The following is a 14,919-nucleotide window of genomic DNA, read 5'->3' on the forward strand; positions in this document are numbered from 1 at the left end:
AATAGATACTATGTGATAAAAAAAGAAAAGAGCGGAGGAGGAATATGACGACGAAGGGCGGGAAGGGACTGGGCAGGCCTGGCTGGATATAGCAATCGTGGAGTGGGGGCAGGGAAATCGGAGGCTACTGGCACAAGGCCTCCCCAGAGAAATAATAGCTGGCATGCCAGCGAGCGCTTGTGACGCCATGTCGGCTCTATGGCACAAGCGAGAACGTACCACAGACGATGTTTCTGTAGGGTTTCTGAAATGTCGTCAGCTCCGTCGAATAATATGCAATCTGTGCCATCCATCAGGTATTGCGCACAGTTCAAATATTCCAGCAATTACTAATCCCCCCCCCCACCGCGCTTATTCTCTCCACACACTACTGCGGGTTTCGTTCCTTTTGCTCGCATGCTGCGCTCGCTGCTATCCATTAGCCATTCCTGTGGCGCCTTGCGCAATCGCCAGCTGTGCCGCGGCCTGGCCACCGGCGTCGTGTACATCCGCCACCTCCCCAGCACCACTGCTCTCGCAGACCTGGAGGACACAGCCAAACAGCACGGATCAGTCTACGGGGTCTGGAGGTCGTCCGACAATGATGGCGCCAGCGACAAGAAACGCCCGGCAGCGATCCGCATGGTGACCGAGAAGGTGCCCAGAGACATTGCCGAGATCGCGCGGCTGCCCACGCCCACTGCCGAGGAAGTGGAGCGGATCACTGATGCCGTCAATAGCGTTGTGGCGGAATTCAGACGCATGTACCGGATCGACGCTGTGGCGGTTCTGCGCGACCACGGCATGTTCCAGAGCGCATCCAGAAGGATCGCCGACAGCAGACATGGCACAGGCGACTTTGATGTGCTGACCACGAACAGGCCGCGATACACGCGCGGCATGATCGACGGGTACCGACGGGGATTCGTCGAGGCAGCAAGGCAAAGCGAGCAGGCGCAGGGCCTGGCTGCGTGCACGGAGAAGGGCAGCGACCAGCTGGCGTCGCTGGTCGAGTACTTTGAGCACAGACACTACCATGGATCGTAAATAGAGCTTGTATTGCGTCTAATTAAATGTCCCACCCACATAGAGCTACTAGCAGCTACTAGCTTGATGGCGCCAGGAGACGGTCGGACGAGACACGCCGGGTCTCGGCTGCTGCCATCCGCTCCTCGTCCTCCGATGCAGGCGCATGCATGCCGTACGCAAGCACGCACGACAGACACGAGCAGCATAGGCACATCGCCGACAGGGCAATAAACACAGGCACAAAGACGACTGCCAGGCGCACAGCCAGCGGGGCACTCAGCCGCCACGCCAGCAGGGCAATGAACGAGTACACAAACGAGCTCACCACCAGGAACACCGCTGTCAGGCCGTAGACGATACCATTTTCATTCTGCGCAATCTCCTGCATCGCCCATGCTGCGCAGCTGCCCCTTCAGCAGACACAGAGTAACGAGTGACCGGATTGCCGGCAGATATGACGGCACAAATACCGCAGCCCAGCTCCATGCCAGACACTTGTCGAGCTTCAGGATTATAAGCAGTGCCTGGGCAGCGCGTATCGCAATCCACCAGTAGTTGTCGAGAGCCAGCACCAGGAAGGCGCTGATTTCGATTCCGCCGGTCTCGCCAAACTTCAAAACATTGGCCATCAGCTTTACCGTCAGCACCATCGAGTGGATGCCCTCGATGGCCAGCCACGGCGACGCTACCATCAGCGCTGTCCACTGCACCCATCCGTCCAGACGCAGTACCAGGGCAACATGGAACAATACCAGAAGGCTGACGTACACAACCGGAAGCCAGCTGCGCCATTCCCTGCAGCTGTGCCTCCATGGCCTTGCGCATGTGTCTCAGCCGCCTGCGTCGCCCCCTCCGCCGATCCGCCGGTCCCGCTGCCTCTGGTCCTGGCGATCCAGCAGCGCCGTTGCCTCGTCAGCGCACCCGGGCTGCTGGTCCGTTGCTCGAACTTGCATCACCATGGTCCCACGCATCGGAGGCGGGGCTGCTGGCTTCCTGGATCTCCTGTCGTCATCGGCCCTGGTGGCTTCAGTCTCAATTTTCAGACAATAAGCCCAACAAACCGATACCAAAACCAGCCCGTCGATTGTCCATAGGGGCATAAACACCGCCGAGAACGGCCATGGCCTCTGCATATCGACGCGCCGTGCCAGCAGTGCAAAAAACACGATCAGCAACATGGCCACCAGCGCCGATACAAACGCAAGTGCGCTCAGCAGGTTGCTGACATGCGGGTCCAGGATCTCGCCGCCCATGCGGCCAGCCATCTGGATGCCCAGATCGCCGTACCGGTCGTAGATGCGGCGCATTCGCTCGTCGGACAGGATATCGTAGGCGTGCTGGATCGACACAAACCGCTGGGACGTGGTGGGGCTGCGGTCCGGGTGGTATTGCAGGGCGAGGCGGCGGTAGGCGCGTTTGATCTCGCCGGGAGTCGCGGCGGTGTCAACGCCCAGGATTACATAGAGGCTGCCGGGGTCGCTAGGTGTGTCGGTCGTTAGTGTGCGCTCGGAGGCGCGGTCAGAAAAGGGTCGGGTCATGAATAGAGCGGAGATAATCGTGATATAGTAGAAAGAGAGTAGCAGTGCTGGCAGAAAACAGAAAGCCAGGAGACGGATGCAAGGATGAAAGAGAAAGCAAGGCAGCCCTCGCAGCCAAAACCGGCAAGGGTTCCTGGCCTCCGTTTTACCCGGATCGCATGTCTTTTTGCCAAGCGGCCAGTGTGGCGTCATCACGTGTCCTGGCTGATCGATTATCCAGTATCAGATTACTGCGCAAAACGCCAAGACTTTTCCTCCCAACCATATGGCTCGCCGTGAATAAGCAGCAGGGAATGCACGTCCGTAGCAACGCATGGCAAACGACAAGGCTCTGGGCGTATATACGGGCAGGCAATTGTTCCCGGGCGAGTGCATGTATCACGCAAGTGGGGTTTACATGGCAGGAGCCCAAAAACGATCTGCAGGCGTGTCATGCAAGAAAAGGCGGCGGATGTGCTGGCTGTAGTCACACCTCTGCTCCCTCGCGCGGCATCTCAATGGCCGAGCTCTTCCGCCCCTAAAGGGACCTCCAAAAAGCCCTCCCCGGTCAATCTGTTTCCTCGGAAAGCGACGTTTCCTCCGCACTCTGTCCTTCCCCTCTTTTTTTCGCTACTTTGAAGTTTTTTTTTTTCTCCCACACCGTTTATTCCTTTACTCCGGCCAATTAGTCAGTGTCCCGCAGGTCATACATTTACACAGATTTTTCACAATGTCGGCAGACTCGAACCATGTGGCTGCGGGTGGCTCGCTAGGTGCGCCAGTCCAGAGAAGAGATAAGGACAACACCAGCACAGTAAATGGCAGGCTGTTTTACAATTCGCCTCCGCCCCAGCACAACCACAGCAATACAGCGACGTCGTCACGGCACTCCTCCACACCAGCCGACGACCACACGCCCAGCACCACCAACGGCAGCACAGCACCGCCCCGCTACCTCCGGGCATGTGACAACTGCCGACGCCGGAAAGTCAAATGTGACGGCACCAAGCCCTCATGTGCGCACTGCCAGCGGGTGGGGGCATCGTGTCATTATAGCATCAAGCCCAAGTCGCGGCGGACATGGAAGTGTCTTGAGACACCCGTGGTGCCTACGGACCCGGGCAGCGGCCTTGGGGGGCACGATAGGACGCAGGACGACTTGACATCGAGGCTGCTGGCGCGCGTCGAGACCATGGAGCGGCTGCTGCTGCAGCGGAACAGTGTGAGCTCGCCCCGACTCGCCGGCCCAAGCAGTGGCTCTGTTGGGATGGGACTCGCTGTATCGGTGGCAGGCAACATAGACGAACAGCGGCAGGGCAAGCAGGGCTTCATGATCGGCGGGCCGTCTTCGGGGAAGAGAATGTCGGAGAGCGAGGGCATAAGCCTGTTTGGTACTAGCGGTGAGCTCGGCGAGAACACGGCTGGCGCTGGTGCCGAGCGGTACCTGTGCCCTACCCTGCCGTCGATAGAGATCATGAGCGAGCTAATCGACACATTCTTCGCCATCAACGACATACTGGTGATGATGGTCAACGAGAAGGCATTCCGGAAGCAGTTTGCAGCCGGCACAATGTCGCCGCTGCTGCTGTATGCGACGCTGGCGTCGGCCGCGCGACACTCGAACAGCCCGGCAGTGCGCACAGACCCGCCCCACATGGCATCCATCCCATTCATGAACAAGGCCAAGACGCTGATTGCCGACGCCATCGACGAGCCGTCGCTGGGCAACGCGCAGGGGCTGATGGTGATGTGCTTGATGAGCTTCGCTATGGGGCAGGAGAACTCGTCGACATCGTACAAGGCGCTGACGTTCAACATGTGTATTCTGCTGGGCTACAACCAGCTCGACAGCGTTGAGGGCCCGGTGCGGCATACGCACGAGTGCGGCGAGCCGATGGTGCCCCAGGCTGCGCTGCCCATGGATTCCATGGAGCGGGAGGCGGCGAGACGTGTGTGGTGGACGGTCTTCTCGATTCGAAAACTACGCGTCGGTGTGCATGGGCATGGCGCCGTCGGTGCAGGCCGAGTCGTGCAACCTGCATCTGCCTGGCAGCGACTACGAGTGGAGGCACAGGCAGCCCCGAGCCATGTGCTGATGGGTCGCCCAAGGCCAAGCGCCTGCGCGAGTCGGAGAGCCCGATCAACCAGCTGACGGCTTATCCATGCGCAGCTCACGATCATCTTCTCCAAGGTCGCCTGCCTGGTGACGCGCTCGGGCTCCGACATCGAAGACGCGCTGGCCGAGTTTAGCGAGCTCAACTCGGTCCTGCAGCGGTGGTACGAAAGCCTGCCCAAGGAGCTGCGGCTGTCGAGTGTCAGCTCGGCGATATTTGGCCAGACCAACCCGTTCGAGTACTACCAGGTATGTGTGCTGCACATGCGGTTCTACGCGACTGTGATCCAGCTAAACCACGCGATTCCCGAGTTCACCGACGACCCGGCCATCATCGAGCCGGGCCAGCGCAAGTGCGTGATAGCGGCATCGCGCATCAGCGACATGCTGCGGTCGTCGTTTGATATCCCCGTCAATGCGCGAGACATGAACTGGTACATGTGCGTGTTCCGCGCCGCACACATCCACATCTACCGCCTGCTCTCGCGCGACCCAGAGTCGATCTCCAGAGCCAAGCAGGACCTGGCGGTGCACCGGAAGCATTTGCGCGAGGGCGGGGCCCTGTGGCGGATCTGCTACAAGCTGCTGAGCCGGCTCGACGACATGGAGCAGATGGTCATGCTGCTGCCTGCGCAGATCCCGGTGCAGGACCTGGTCAAGCTGAAGCGCCTCACCAAGAAGGGGCGGTCGCAGCTGGTGAACATGCAGCTGGACTCGCTGATCAAGCCCGACCTGTTCCAGGCCGCGATGCAGGAAAACGACGATGTGCCATTGCTCGCTCGCAAGGAGATCATTGCCCAGACGCAGCACCCGGCCAGTGCATCGGTGCTGTCGGGTGTGCTGCAGTCCGCAGTTCCCGTCGTCAAGCAGCATGCTGGCTGGCTCCGTCGGCTCCGTCACCACCACCGTCGGCAGCCCTGGCAGCGCGGGTGGCAGTCTGCCGCCGCAGCAGCAGCGGCAGCAGCGGCAGCAGCAGACGTTCTCGCCAAATGCCGCCGGCGGTGGCCCCCAGGACAGCGCAGAAATGCAGCGCCGGATCAGCGTCCTGCATGACGGCTTAAATAGCACGCAGCCGGCGTCCATGCCAGTGTCGCAGGCGCCGATCGTGCCACCTGCGCCTATCGCGCTGCATCCCGCCAACGTCCAGCCGATCAACACCAACCTGGTGATCGACAACAATATGGCCGAAACCCTTGTCAACTACTTTTACATGGTGGCCAGCTCGCAGAACCAGCGGAGCAGCAGCTCGACTGAGCGCACCGGCTCGGTGTCGTCGACCAGCGGGCCTGCGCTGCCGACGATTGGCGCGGCGATGGTCAGCCAGCAAGGCGGCGCGCTGCCCGACCTGGCGTCGCTGACGTCGCCGCAGTCGTTCCTGAGCCTAAAGGATCAGCAGCCGCAGATGGGGTCTGTGCAGCAGAGCCCACAGCAGCTGTTCTCGAATGTGTACGATCCGGCAACCATGCAAAAGTTCCCTGATGACAACGGCTCCTTTGTCTGATTTTTCTGCCTTTTACATTCGTATCAACAAACGCTTTATCAGTTTACAGCGATTGCCAGATTTCGCCCACTGCTATATCAGCAATGGCCATCAGGAGATGCATGTTAAATTGAATTGTTTGTTTCCTTCCCCTGCTCCACTGCCAGCATCATAGTCACGTTGCCCAATTCACTGTCGTGCGTGCGGAATGCACGACCTGCGTAAATTGGCAAGCACAGGCTGAGCGGTGCCTTCTATTTTTCATTTAGCGCGCCATTTGAGGCGGGCTTGCCTTCACGGGTCCTTTGTCTTTGCTAGCTTCACCACCGGGCGTCCTACCGCACCTGCCCTCCACCGGTCTACGTTACCAGCCGGCGAGCGCGAACGAAAACAAGGACCACTGGGCTGCCCGAAAAGCTATCCTTCCACCGTTCTCGCCCCAAAAAAATTTGCTCTGGCCTTGGCGCTAAAGGTAGGAAAATAGGGCAAGATTTGGATTGTCCCTCCGTCCCCTCCAGCGTCTACAGCAAATAATTACATGGTGCTTCCCAGATTATTTGTTTGCTGACCCTCTTGCCGCGCACGTAGAGAACCTTCGGTTTCCCTGTGCCCCTTTTCCACTGCCGCCTATTGCCCTATTCGATAAAGAGGCCGGTGCTGGCGACTAATCACGCATTCGTACTATCCTCTTCTTCTCTCCTTCCCCTGCGCATTTTTATATACCCTCCCCTTCTTTTTGTGTTTTGCCTAAACCCTCCCTTGCGGCGTATATTTTTCTATTCTTCACGTTTTTTACATTTCAGACTTACCCTTTTCCCCTGTATTCCCAATTTGTACTTTTCCTTTCAACAACACCAGCGACTAGCGTGTGCAGGGCCAAGCAGACGCTAGCAACATACGCCTCAACCATGACATCATCGGCCAAGGCAAAGGTGGACGAGGTGCTGTCGCAGTTTCTTGACGATGACCCCGATGCAGCCGCCGACCTGCCGCTGCTCAAAACGTGTGTGATGTGCCGCAACCGCAAGGCAAGTACCCACCGCAAAAATACTGAGAGGGATTGCGGTCCTCCCCCCGGACCCGCCACTACTGCCTCATGTACACACGCCTTTACCGCCCCCTGTGCCATTGTGGGGTCTGCTGAGAGCGCAATACCACTAACAATAAGACTTGTGTGATAGGTCAAATGCGGCGGAGAGAAACCCTCTTGTCTGAACTGCATCAAGCACCACTGCGAATGCATGTACCGCCCGTCCGTGCGGCACCTGCGTGGCCGGCAAAGGGAAATCTCCGAGGGCTCGCCCTCAGCGCCCAAGAAGCCCAAATCCATGGCATCGCCATTAGCCAGCTCCGCGGCCCTGCCAAAGCTGCCCGGGTATGTCCCTAGCAACGTCATCAAGTCTGCACCGATCGTCGACACATTGTCCAGATCGCAGCTGATGCAGCCGCTGCTGTCAGAGCCTGCCCGGTCTGTTTCCGTGTTCGCCCAGCTGCCAGTCACCCAGACCATGGACGCCAAGCGCTCCTTCGACACCATGCTGGACCTCAACAGCTACGGCTCCATTGCACGGACGATCTCGCCGTTCTCGCTCAGCGACTCCAGCGACCCCCAGGCCGCGGGCAGCAATAGATGGCGGACATTGCCGCCGCTATCAGGAGCCAGCATGCCGCCAGTCCCCTCGAATGCAGAGAGTTCAAGCGAGAGTGCGCTGAGCATCCACGACATCTTGGGTGCGCCGCCGCCGCCGCTGGCAATTCCAAAGCACACAGACGCTGCCAATGGGCTGGGTGATCGCGCAACCGGACCGCAGCAGCTCATTCGCCGGCAGTATTTCGAGTCTGGGATCGCCATCGATGAGCGGGAGTCCGTCATTCCAAGGCGTCGACCCCAAACAGCTGGAAGCCGCCCTGCCCATGCCCATTCCCGACACCCTGGACAACATCCTGAAGGCATATTTCAAGTACCAGTTTCCGAGCGCCGGCATTGTCCTCGAGGAGTTTTTCTGGTACCGGTACCGCCGCAACATGCTCACGCCGCTGATTATCTACGCCATGCTGGCCATTGCCGCCTGGAACTTGGCGTCGGAGGACAAATGCGAAAAGTACGGCAACATGCACGAGATGTTTTACAGACAGGCGAAGCAGTTCGTAGAGGACGCCATGGACGAAGCCCATCTGCGCAGTGTCCAGGGGCTGCTTGTCTTGGCCAACTACGAGACATTGGTTGGACGCTGGGGCAGCATGTGGAACCACACGACCATGGCGCGCAGGCTCGCAGAGGGCGTCATTTTCCGGGACACAGGACTTCCCTTGGCCAGGCGTGCAGCACAGCGAATTCGACTTTGAGTTCCAGCGCGTGCAGCGCGCGTACTGGCACTCTCTCATCAACGACATCTGGTCATCTGTCCTGATGGACAAGCAAATTGGCGGCATCCTGATTCGCCTGCCGGAGCCGCCCTCCTACGACTTCACGTACCGCAATGTCAGGCTCCTGCACAGCGACGAGGCTCCAGGGTACCGCGTTGCAATGGGTCCTGACGCGCTGACAGACCCGCGGTGGGGAAACACGGCAGCCCTTGGCGAGCTGTTTCTGCTGGTTGGCGAAGTGAACAACAAGGTGTACCTGTTTTGTGCATGCAAACCAGGCGCCCTCGTTTAAATCCTTCATTGACTTTGAGATGCGCTTGACGAGCTGGTATTTGAAGCTGCCGCAGAACGTGCGGCTTGACGACTCGACGATTGCCAGATTCACAGCAACGGCACAGCGTGCAGATCTCGGCGAGATCATCTCGACGCACATGATGTGGAACTTTGCGCGCCTAATGCTGATGAAAATGGGGCTGGTTCTGTCGCTCAAGGAGGACCCGTCGACGCTGCGGAACATCTACGGATACGAAAGGCGTTCTATAATACGGACTCGCGCGCGCTGCAGTTCTACCAGTCGTCGATGCCCATTTTGACGCCGGATCGCGCCGCTTCATACGACGAGTGGCTGTTCCATTTTTGCCGCTGCATGAGTCTGCAGTCGGTGCAGAATATCGTCAATCTTTTGCGACTTGGCGAGACACACGGTGTGCACCCAGGCCACTTTGGCGCGAGTATCAATCTGCCCATGGTCCATGTTGTCTCTGTAAGCCTCGGACTAGTGCACTCGCCTGATCCGCAGGTTGTACGCATTGCTGTCGAGCACCTGACGACCGTCATCCGCACCCTGCTTCGGCTTAAGCACTGGTTCAACACGGCACATCTGCTGCTGCATCTGTTCCTGGCGATGCAGGACCCCCAGCTTGTTTTGCCCCGCTGCTCATACACGTCTGCAGAAGACACCCAGATTCGCGATGCCACTGATACAATCCGTGTATACAAGGCCATCGAGGTTACTTGCCCGTTCCCGCCCTCGCACCTGATAACTGAGCTCATGCGCCGCCTCAACATAACATTCGAGGAATTTGTCAAGGAAACCATCCGCGCGGTCCGTGTGTCATCGCCTACAAAGAGCCGCATTGACCCGTGCATCTCCCCACTGCTGCGGCATCTTCCAGAAGCCTCGCACCTGGCCATGATCGGCCAGGACCAGGAGCCCGAGTGGTTCAGGTATGCCCCTTCGTATTTACGATCCGCATGGAAGCGACTAGGGCGCACATACACAAACGGTGCAAAGAGAGAAGGCGAGTCCTCTGCATCGTCAACGCATGGTACAAATAGCAGGAAAGAAAAGACGCAGCAGGAGATGAGCGCTAGCGACTCTACTACGGTTGGTTCAACAACGCTGGGAAACGGGTCGTCGAGCCACAGCTCGGAACCACCGCAGTCGTCGACCACATCGTAGACCGGCTTTTCAACTCTAATGTCTGACGGGCCTTTAGCAATTAGTTGCACATCAATTGTACAGTTTGTCCTCTTCGCCATTCAATGTCGTATTACATAATCTGCTGTCTACCTTCTGAGATACTATGCTGAGACGGAGTTGTTTACACCATTGGCGCAATCTGATGGTACAGCCGTTGTACATGCAGCAGGTGCCTGTTAGGAAATCTGCAGACTAAGTCGAGTAGGATGTGCCTCTCAGCATCACTCAGAACAGTTCGAGTTTGTCGCAAGTACCAGTACTTTGTTTTCGACAACCTCGAACTGTCTGAGCATAGACACTCCCATGCCCAAACACAGCAATCTACAACAGCAGCGTCTATCATTACCCGGCAGCACTGCTCTCAGCCTTGGAAGCTGCCTCTATGTTTGTGGATTCAATCGCTGCTACTACGTTGATATGATTGTTCACTGACTCGATGCCCTCCCACAACTCCATCTTAGACTACATTACATTTGCGCGAGTGTCTCTGTACTTGCCATACAGTTTTATCCAGAGTAGTCGCTTGCTAGCAACATCATGCCCACCAATGAACTGAGATTGTATTTGGTGATGAGAAGTCTGTGGTAATGAGACTAAGCAGATGCTTCTGAGTTGAAGGGAAAGGAGAAGAAGCAGCTACGAGTCGTGCGCGCAACGCACTTTTTCCTGAATCTTCCCCCATTCACTAAATAGGTTGCTGTTTCTAGCTAATTGACACTTTATCCAACAGCCTTTGCCCGTTATCCAACCCTGCTAATTATGAACACTACAGAGTAGAAATTGCTCTACAGGCTGCTATTTGCGAAATGTCATCCCTATGTCGTGATGTATGAACTTTGTACATTCTGGCCTGCGATTGGCACTGAATCTATGGCCGCTGAACTCTGCAAATCATATATCTGGAAATCGGATTGCCAAATCGCAATGTATCCATTTGACTGTTTCTGAATCGGCTGCGGATCACAATTCTAGATGGAATACTATGCTAGAGGGTTATACACTTTATAACCTAGTGAGGAGCAGGGCTGAAGCACCTAAGGATGTATATCGGAGGAATATGAAAGAGTGCTGGAAAAGCACAAAGCAGGGAATAGTAGAAAGTGAAGCGACAAATAGTCCTATCCCAGGACCAGATAGCGTGGCTACTGAAAGGGGAATAGATAATAATGAGATGAGTAAAATTGGTCTAATTTTGATATATTGAATGTATGAAATATGCTATATGAAGGAAGGAAGGAAGAATCGTCAGATGAAAGAGCGGGTGCCTATCTAAGTAGTGGCGCTAGTCGCCTAGAATAGTATGAATGGACACTGTGGCTTAAGGGTCTTGATCAATGGGTTCTCGAAATCTTGTGGATATCGAACCACAAGAACAATGCTATTCGCATTATTAGGGTTCTATTCACTGTATAGCAGATGCATTTTCGGAGTATCGCTATTATAAAATGAGCTGTCGCAATGAAACCAGGCAGGACTTGGTTGAAACCCGTGGACGCTATTGTTTTGTTGAAGGCTAGATTAAGGGGAGATAGGTAGCAATGCGTGTGTCATACAGCTCACTTCCATATTTATGCCATTTCACTTGTTGGCAACAGGCGAGTTGTGAGTGATGGCATGAACCACAAACATTTATCAGTGATGAAGGGTGACAAACATGAATCGCTTGAAAATGCACTGCATTAACCTGCCATTGCGATTTAACATAACAGTGATACATTGTCATTTTAGTTTATAGGTTAAATTCTTAGCAGGAGCTACATGTACAGAGGGACTTTAGTCTGCAGGCATTTAATCTAAGTGGCTGTTCTATATCACTGCATATTAAACATAGTAAATAACCAAAAAGCTAAGATTATGATATCAACATTAATTCAAGGTTGTAGCTAATCAGTCATTCACCTAGAACATAGGAAATAGCACTCAAGAAGTTAATGGTCCTTGGAGCCAAATGTGCTTCTCAAATCACCATATAACTACAACGTAATATCAGCACATTTCATACTTGACAATTGCCAGCAGCTTTGCCTAAAACCGCATCGGATACAAACCAGCCCTTTACCACCATCATTAGTCGAGGATATGAATAAATAACATTCATTGAGTAGAAAAAGTGAATGACGGTGGATGGATGTGTACCTACAATGGCTTAAAATATCGACTGTATTCAGAACCACACCTGGAGGTCATAAGTGGAGTCTAATAGACCCAGCATTCCTATTTTTGGGTAGCAGGCCATATATTTCGCTGACACCATTTGCACCACCTGTCAACCAGTGCATGCTTGTCGGTACTTGTTGAAAACACCAAAAGCCTGCTTCTGTGTGCATGCACTGCCTACGTACAGAAGCATACTAGGAGACCCATTATCAATAGGGGAGAGTTGGCAATTCAATCCCTCGACTGCCTTGCTTAGAAGCAGGAAATTTGAGGTGCACTGTGGTAATCTAGGAGATAGAGGGTTAATGGGTATATATTGAAAAGCAAATTTCTCAAAAATAGAGCCGAGGGAAGAAGAAAAGTTGATGGTCTACCTGGGCCATTGCATGTATGCGTTTCGGCCATGTCCATGGCGGCGCAGGGGGACTCCCGACCCCGAGTGTCAACACGCTGGATGAGCATAAGCATATTTTGTCAGGACTATCGCTGCATGCTCACTCACTGACTTGTGAATCTACGAGGGGCCTGAAATCTGTGTGTGCCATCCACCGAACTGACCCCGATATCTGCAATATCTATTGCTCAAATAGATGACAAAGCAGTTAACGCGTATTACTCAGCACGTCCATCTACTTCGGGGCCGATTCAACGGATTATATTTGTGACCTTTGATATGTTCAGTCCGAAGTCCGAGAGGTGATGTTCTGTGCATGCGACGTGCAGGAGGATCGACGAATTCCGTGGCCATAGCTACTCTTTAGCGCAGTTTTCCCAACAGATACGTACTCGCGCACTTGGTTCCAGAGGGTTCCTCTTCATTATGGAGGAAACTGCCGCTCGGGACAAAAGGTGGCAAAAGTTCTGCAGATTCCGGACTCACGGAGTACATGTTGTGAGGGATATACCAATAAGGCGAAAAGTACAAAAAGCGGACTATCGCAATAGCGTGTAGTTTTGCTTTTGAAGTCATCCATGTAGAAAAATATATTTCCTTTCATCCACCTTGCGTTCTAAACCAGGTAATACTAATCAATTTCTCACAACACATCGTCTATTCCACAATGCCGCATACGAAGTAGTGACAGTGACACATCAGCATCCGTGGTCGACCAAACCATCCGCCAAATGAATAGTAGCGCTGTCATGGATGAGAGCTTTGATATTAACGAAAAGATATTGGAAAGCATGGCTGAATCCCAGGATAATATTGCAGACGAAAAAGGAAACATGTCCACTTCGGAATCAGGCTTGGGCTCCACGCAGCCAGTGGCTAAATGGTGGGAGAGCAAGTCATATGAAGATCAGCCCTGTCGACAGCAAGCATGGCTGGTTCGTTGTCATCTCAGGCTGTCTGATGATGATGTTCTCTATGGGTTGCGTGAATAGCTACGGGTCATACCAGACATACTATCACGCGCACCAGTTTCCAGAGGAACCAACGTCAACCTTGGCATGGATCGGTACCCTGCAGTTTGCCGTAATGAATGCAGTTGGAATTCCAGCAGGGATTCTGTGCGAGCGGGTGGACTCGCGGCTAGTCTCCTTTGTTGGCGGGGTCATCATGGGGGTCTCCTTCATCATTGCGTCGTTCTGTGATACCGCTGTTTGGAAGCTAATGCTGACTCAGGGGATTGTCTTTTCGATTGGTGCCTCGCTGGTGTTCATCCCGGCTGTGTCGTTCCCTTCGCAGTGGTTTGTGAAATACCGGCCGCTCGCAGTAGGAATCGTTCGTTGCTGGCAGCGGTATTGGCGGCCTGTGGTTAACGCCAGCCACAAATAGCATGATCGACAGGCTGGGCTCTGGCTGGGCGCTGCGCATTTCTGGCATCATCATCATTGCGGTCTGCTCGGTGTGCAGCATCTTTATGCGCAATCGCCTCAAGCTGGAGTCGCGCGAAAAGGTTGTTGACTTTAGCGTGCTGCATGATGTGAGATTCTTGTTCATCTTTGCAGGCGCCATCTTCTCGACTACGGGCTATTTCACACCGTTCTTTGATATGCCCATGTATGCTTTCAAAGTCGTCGATATGGATGCGTCCCTGGCCAAAAATCTGGTCACCATCATCAACGCTGCATCGACTGCTGGCCGTGTGGTGACTGGGCAGATTGCGGTGATCGTGGGCAACATCAACGCGCTTCTTGTATGCATGTTTGTCGCCGCTCTGAGCCTGCTGGTGCTGTGGCTGCCGTTTGAGGCCACAGGAACCACTTTAGCTTGCAGCATCATTTACGGGTTCTTTTGCGGAGGCTTCATCAGCCTGCTGCCGGTTATTATTGCCGACCTCTGGGGCGTCAGTCGTATAGCGACAATCATCGGTTTGCTCTACATTGCCACATTCATGGGCACTATGATCGGTGCTCCGTCGTCAAGCGCAATCCTGGACAATATCGGTCATGGCACGAACTTCCGTCCGACGATTGCCTTCTCTGGGTGCTTTATGGCGGCTTCATTCCTAGCGTTCTGTGGCCTGCGCATTGCCACAAACAGAAAGCTGCTGAAGAAGGTGTGATGTTTTACACGATGCTACCGTGCACTACAGCTTTTCTAGAACTGATTTGATGACTTTAGAATGCGCGCAATAAGCGGCCAGTGAGCAAACAATTGGAAGTCTGGGTTGTCAGCACATCTTTTACCTATATATAAGATTTTATAGTCCAAAAAGTGTCCGACCGTTCGCTAGAGCCTTCTTATTAGTTAAACAAAAAACTCCTATGCTTCAACACAAATTTGGGTGACTTGCTCTGTAAACTCCTTTTGATCTTGTGTGGCATCTGACCTCATCAGTGAAACCAG

At 54.5% G+C, this 14,919-nt stretch overlaps 6 protein-coding genes across 6 annotated transcripts; 5 read left to right on the top strand and 1 right to left on the bottom strand.

Annotated features, from left to right (window-relative positions):
• The first annotated feature begins 194 nt into the window (after positions 1 to 194).
• Positions 195 to 1,058, top strand: DL89DRAFT_268350 (uncharacterized protein). Its single transcript, XM_040887888.1, has one exon. The coding sequence runs from the start codon at positions 397 to 399 to the stop codon at positions 1,024 to 1,026; it is 630 nt and encodes a 209-aa protein (XP_040742308.1). The 5' UTR covers positions 195 to 396; the 3' UTR covers positions 1,027 to 1,058.
• A 559-nt stretch (positions 1,059 to 1,617) lies between these two features.
• DL89DRAFT_179102 (DnaJ-domain-containing protein) lies at positions 1,618 to 2,722 on the bottom strand. Its single transcript, XM_040883872.1, has one exon. The coding sequence runs from the start codon at positions 2,544 to 2,546 to the stop codon at positions 1,839 to 1,841; it is 708 nt and encodes a 235-aa protein (XP_040742309.1). The 5' UTR covers positions 2,547 to 2,722; the 3' UTR covers positions 1,618 to 1,838.
• A 631-nt stretch (positions 2,723 to 3,353) lies between these two features.
• On the top strand, positions 3,354 to 6,179 carry DL89DRAFT_268351 (uncharacterized protein). Its single transcript, XM_040887889.1, has 3 exons — positions 3,354 to 4,488; positions 4,696 to 5,483; positions 5,509 to 6,179. The coding sequence occupies exons 1-3, from the start codon at positions 3,718 to 3,720 to the stop codon at positions 6,137 to 6,139; spliced, it is 2,190 nt and encodes a 729-aa protein (XP_040742310.1). The 5' UTR covers positions 3,354 to 3,717; the 3' UTR covers positions 6,140 to 6,179.
• DL89DRAFT_201486 (uncharacterized protein) lies at positions 3,433 to 3,600 on the top strand (the record flags this gene model as incomplete). Its single annotated transcript, XM_040883980.1, has 1 exon — positions 3,433 to 3,600. A coding segment is annotated over one exon (168 nt), but the record flags the coding sequence as incomplete, so codon positions are not given.
• A 1,155-nt stretch (positions 6,180 to 7,334) lies between the features above and the next one.
• DL89DRAFT_268352 (uncharacterized protein) lies at positions 7,335 to 10,057 on the top strand. The gene is given in 6 exon segments (XM_040887890.1): positions 7,335 to 7,849; positions 7,889 to 7,946; positions 7,978 to 8,401; positions 8,421 to 8,735; positions 8,764 to 8,961; positions 9,018 to 10,057. 6 exon segments carry the CDS (start codon positions 7,447 to 7,449, stop codon positions 9,945 to 9,947), a joined length of 2,328 nt encoding a protein of 775 aa, XP_040742312.1. The 5' UTR covers positions 7,335 to 7,446; the 3' UTR covers positions 9,948 to 10,057.
• A 3,193-nt stretch (positions 10,058 to 13,250) lies between these two features.
• Positions 13,251 to 14,635, top strand: DL89DRAFT_268354 (MFS general substrate transporter; the record flags this gene model as incomplete). Its single annotated transcript, XM_040887891.1, has 3 exons — positions 13,251 to 13,414; positions 13,443 to 13,855; positions 13,896 to 14,635. 3 exons carry the CDS (start codon positions 13,251 to 13,253, stop codon positions 14,633 to 14,635), a joined length of 1,317 nt encoding a protein of 438 aa, XP_040742313.1.
• Between the last annotated feature and the right edge of the window lie 284 nt (positions 14,636 to 14,919).

This window comes from Linderina pennispora (assembly GCF_002104995.1).
Source record: "Linderina pennispora strain ATCC 12442 chromosome Unknown DL89scaffold_9, whole genome shotgun sequence".
Lineage (NCBI taxonomy): Eukaryota > Fungi > Kickxellomycota > Kickxellomycetes > Kickxellales > Kickxellaceae > Linderina > Linderina pennispora.